At 61.7% G+C, this 2,728-nt stretch overlaps 1 protein-coding gene across 4 annotated transcripts in view; it reads right to left on the bottom strand.

Moving 5' to 3' along the window:
• PTPN2 (protein tyrosine phosphatase, non-receptor type 2) overlaps positions 1 to 222 on the bottom strand; it is a 33,348-nt gene extending 33,126 nt beyond the window's left edge. For all 4 annotated transcript variants that reach the window (XM_010583311.1, XM_010583314.1, XM_010583313.1 and 1 more), the window contains exon 1: positions 27 to 222. In XM_010583311.1, coding sequence (XP_010581613.1) covers positions 27 to 95 — 69 coding nt within the window. In that variant the 5' untranslated portion in view covers positions 96 to 222. The remainder of the gene's footprint in view (positions 1 to 26) is intronic.
• Between the last annotated feature and the right edge of the window lie 2,506 nt (positions 223 to 2,728).

Here is a 2,728-nt window from a genome sequence, read left to right as displayed (position 1 = left end):
ACCCCCCCGCCCGCCTCTTCTCTCACCAGATAACGCGCCTGCCAGTCGTTGGTGGCGTCGATCTCCTGGAACTCCTGCTCGACGACGGCGGCCATGGCGGTGGCGGCCGGAGCGCGCGCCCGTCCGGAGGCAGGCAAACCCCCGACCCCTCGCCCGCCGCCCACCGCACGGGAGCGGCGAGCGCGCACATACGCTCGCAACGGGTCCCGCTGCCGGCGGTGCCAGGCGCATGCGCGGGCCTGGCCCCGCCCACCGAGGGCGCCCGAGACCACGCCCTCGGGGAGGAGGGAAGCACCTGGGGTGACGTCACGGGGCGGCGGGGGCGAGGAAGAGGCGGTGGGCGGGGGGAGAACCTCCCTCAGGTAGCCTGGGGGCGGCTCCGCGGCGCCTCAGCCGGTCGGAAGACGGCGCAGAGCCGTTGCCAGCCGATTGCCGTCCCAGCGTCACTGACGGGACACGGCGCCGGCAGGGCTGCCCGAGTGAAGGAGCGCTTCCAGCCGGCAGCCCGGTGCCGGGTGAGTCCCCGGCCCGCTTGAGCGCGGTGAGAGGCCGGGGGACCGGTGCGCGGCCCGCGCCCAGCCGTCAGCTGCTTGTTTGAGAAAGCAGAAGTAGCCGAACGGGAAGGTGTGGGACAAACAGCGGACGGCAGGGCTTGCCGTCTCGAAAGCAGGAACGCAGCAGGGCGGAGCGCCGCAGCCCTCCGCGCTCGCTGGGGAGAGAGAGAGCCCCTCGGGAAACGGCTCCGCGGACCCCCAGCGAAGCCGAAGGTCGGGCGGGGTCGAGCGAGGGCCGGGTTGCTCCAGCTGCGCGGAAATGCACGGCTCTGCACAGCTCGGCGCGGGGGAGAGGCGCCTGTACCCCTTCGGGCGGGCGGGCGGGCTAGCCGCCCTTCGCGCCTCAGCGCAGGTCGCCGCTCGACGTACGGCGGCTTAAACGTGCGCGGCGTTAATTAGCGCCCCGAAGGGGAAGAGATCAAAGTGCCGGGCTCTCTCCCCGGAGCCCAGTGACAGCCCTGCCGTTGGCCCAGCCACCTCCTCTCCCTAGGGTCCCTCTCCCGGAGGTAACTCTGGGCCCTCCCTCCCCCCGGCAGCGGGCTCTCCTCCACCCCCAACGCGGCCGCTCACGAACTGGGAGGTTTGGCGGGGAACGTTTTTTCTCTGCCCTCTCCCAGCCCCGAGGGGCCTCCGCCCGCTCCCCTCGGCTCCCCGGCTCTGCCGCCCCTCGGCGCTTAGCCCCGCCCCGCGCTGCCGCTCCCGGCCGCGGCGCCCGTGGTCGGTGGCGCGGTGGCCGGGCCCCAGCGGGCCCCCTCAGCCCCGGTCCCCCTCAGAGTGCCCCGTAAACCGGGTTGTACACGCGTGCAAGGGCTGAGCGGGGCACCTACGGCCCCCGTGATGACCAACCGCGCGGTCCCGCGCGTGGCCGTACCGCCGCCGCGCTCTCTTGCCCGATGTCAGCGAAGCCCCGAGCGGGAGCTGACGCTGTGGTGCAGGGCTGGGCCTGGGGTGGTTTTTAAGAACAACTTAAGACGTGTGACGTGAGGAGGAAAGGTGGGCAGAGGGAGGCCTTCGCACCGTTGGCACGCTGACGCAATTCTGTCGGTAAGCTACCCGTGAGGTGGCGTGCCGGCCGGCCGCCATTAAAGCGGTGCAGCGCGAAGGCCACGGTAGCAGGGCAGCCAGGGACGATGCCTGGCGTGAGGGTTGCCCGCGTCACACCTAAAGGCCAAAAGTTGCACGCTGGAGAAATGCGGCCTCAGTGCTGGGTGAGCCGCATTCACGCTCCCCTCCGCTGTGGTGTTTTATAGCTAGGAAACAGCCACGAGGGCCACTCAGCATGATGCAAGAAACCTGTGTGTGGTTACACAGGTAAGGCAGATATTTTTGGAACAGACTTCTGGTTTTGACATCCAAATACCTGTCGTCTGCTGTTGCATTTCCTTCCTGTCAGCGGGCTGCAGTGCGGTACAGCACTCCAAATCCACTGGCTGACGTGCTCCCTCAAGTCCTATAACGAAAGCTGGTATCTTGTACACCAGAGGACTGGGTGATGCACCTCTCAAGCATGGCTGATGGGACAGTATGCATTAGTAAGTTCATAGCATGTTTTTCCACGTAACTCAAGGAAATGTTGCAGAAGCTTTTCTTGAACTGTGGCTTCAAAGTTTGAAATCGATATAGGGAGTAGCTTTTCTGGATTTTTTGGCCTGCAAGACTGAGGGACAGGCCATGTCTGTAGTTCTGCAGGTGTTCTCCAGTTCATCAGTCTGCTACATGTGATCAGTTAATGAAATAAGTAAATAAGACAACATTTGTGAATTGTGATTTGGAAGTGCAGAGAAGAATCTTAAGTGCCCATCCTCAAGGTAATGATTCTTTTTAATTTAAAATATCTTTCTCTGAATTCATGTTTCAATGAACAAGAAGTGTTCTTAACCTCAGAAAACTGATCTTGCACGGTCTGGTTGTAGGAAAGTAAATAGATACATAGAAACTGTCTGCCAAATGACAAATTTTAACAAAGAAATTAAAATAAACAACTTCCTCACTGATTTTAGTCTTCAGTAGGCTTTTCTCTGGATATGAACTTCCTGACTGATCTGTATTTGTAGCATTTGTGATTAAAGCCTTTTTTACCCCTCACTGGAGCTACCTGTAGGTCACAGATGCCCATGAAGCTATCTGACATGGATCGCAGCCGAAGAGGGCCCAGTCACCATCCCGTTGGTCCA

This window comes from Haliaeetus leucocephalus, unplaced genomic scaffold, assembly GCF_000737465.1.
Source record: "Haliaeetus leucocephalus isolate CR32 unplaced genomic scaffold, Haliaeetus_leucocephalus-4.0 Scaffold889, whole genome shotgun sequence".
Taxonomy (NCBI): domain Eukaryota; kingdom Metazoa; phylum Chordata; class Aves; order Accipitriformes; family Accipitridae; genus Haliaeetus; species Haliaeetus leucocephalus.
This window is presented reverse-complemented; position numbering and strand designations above follow the sequence as displayed.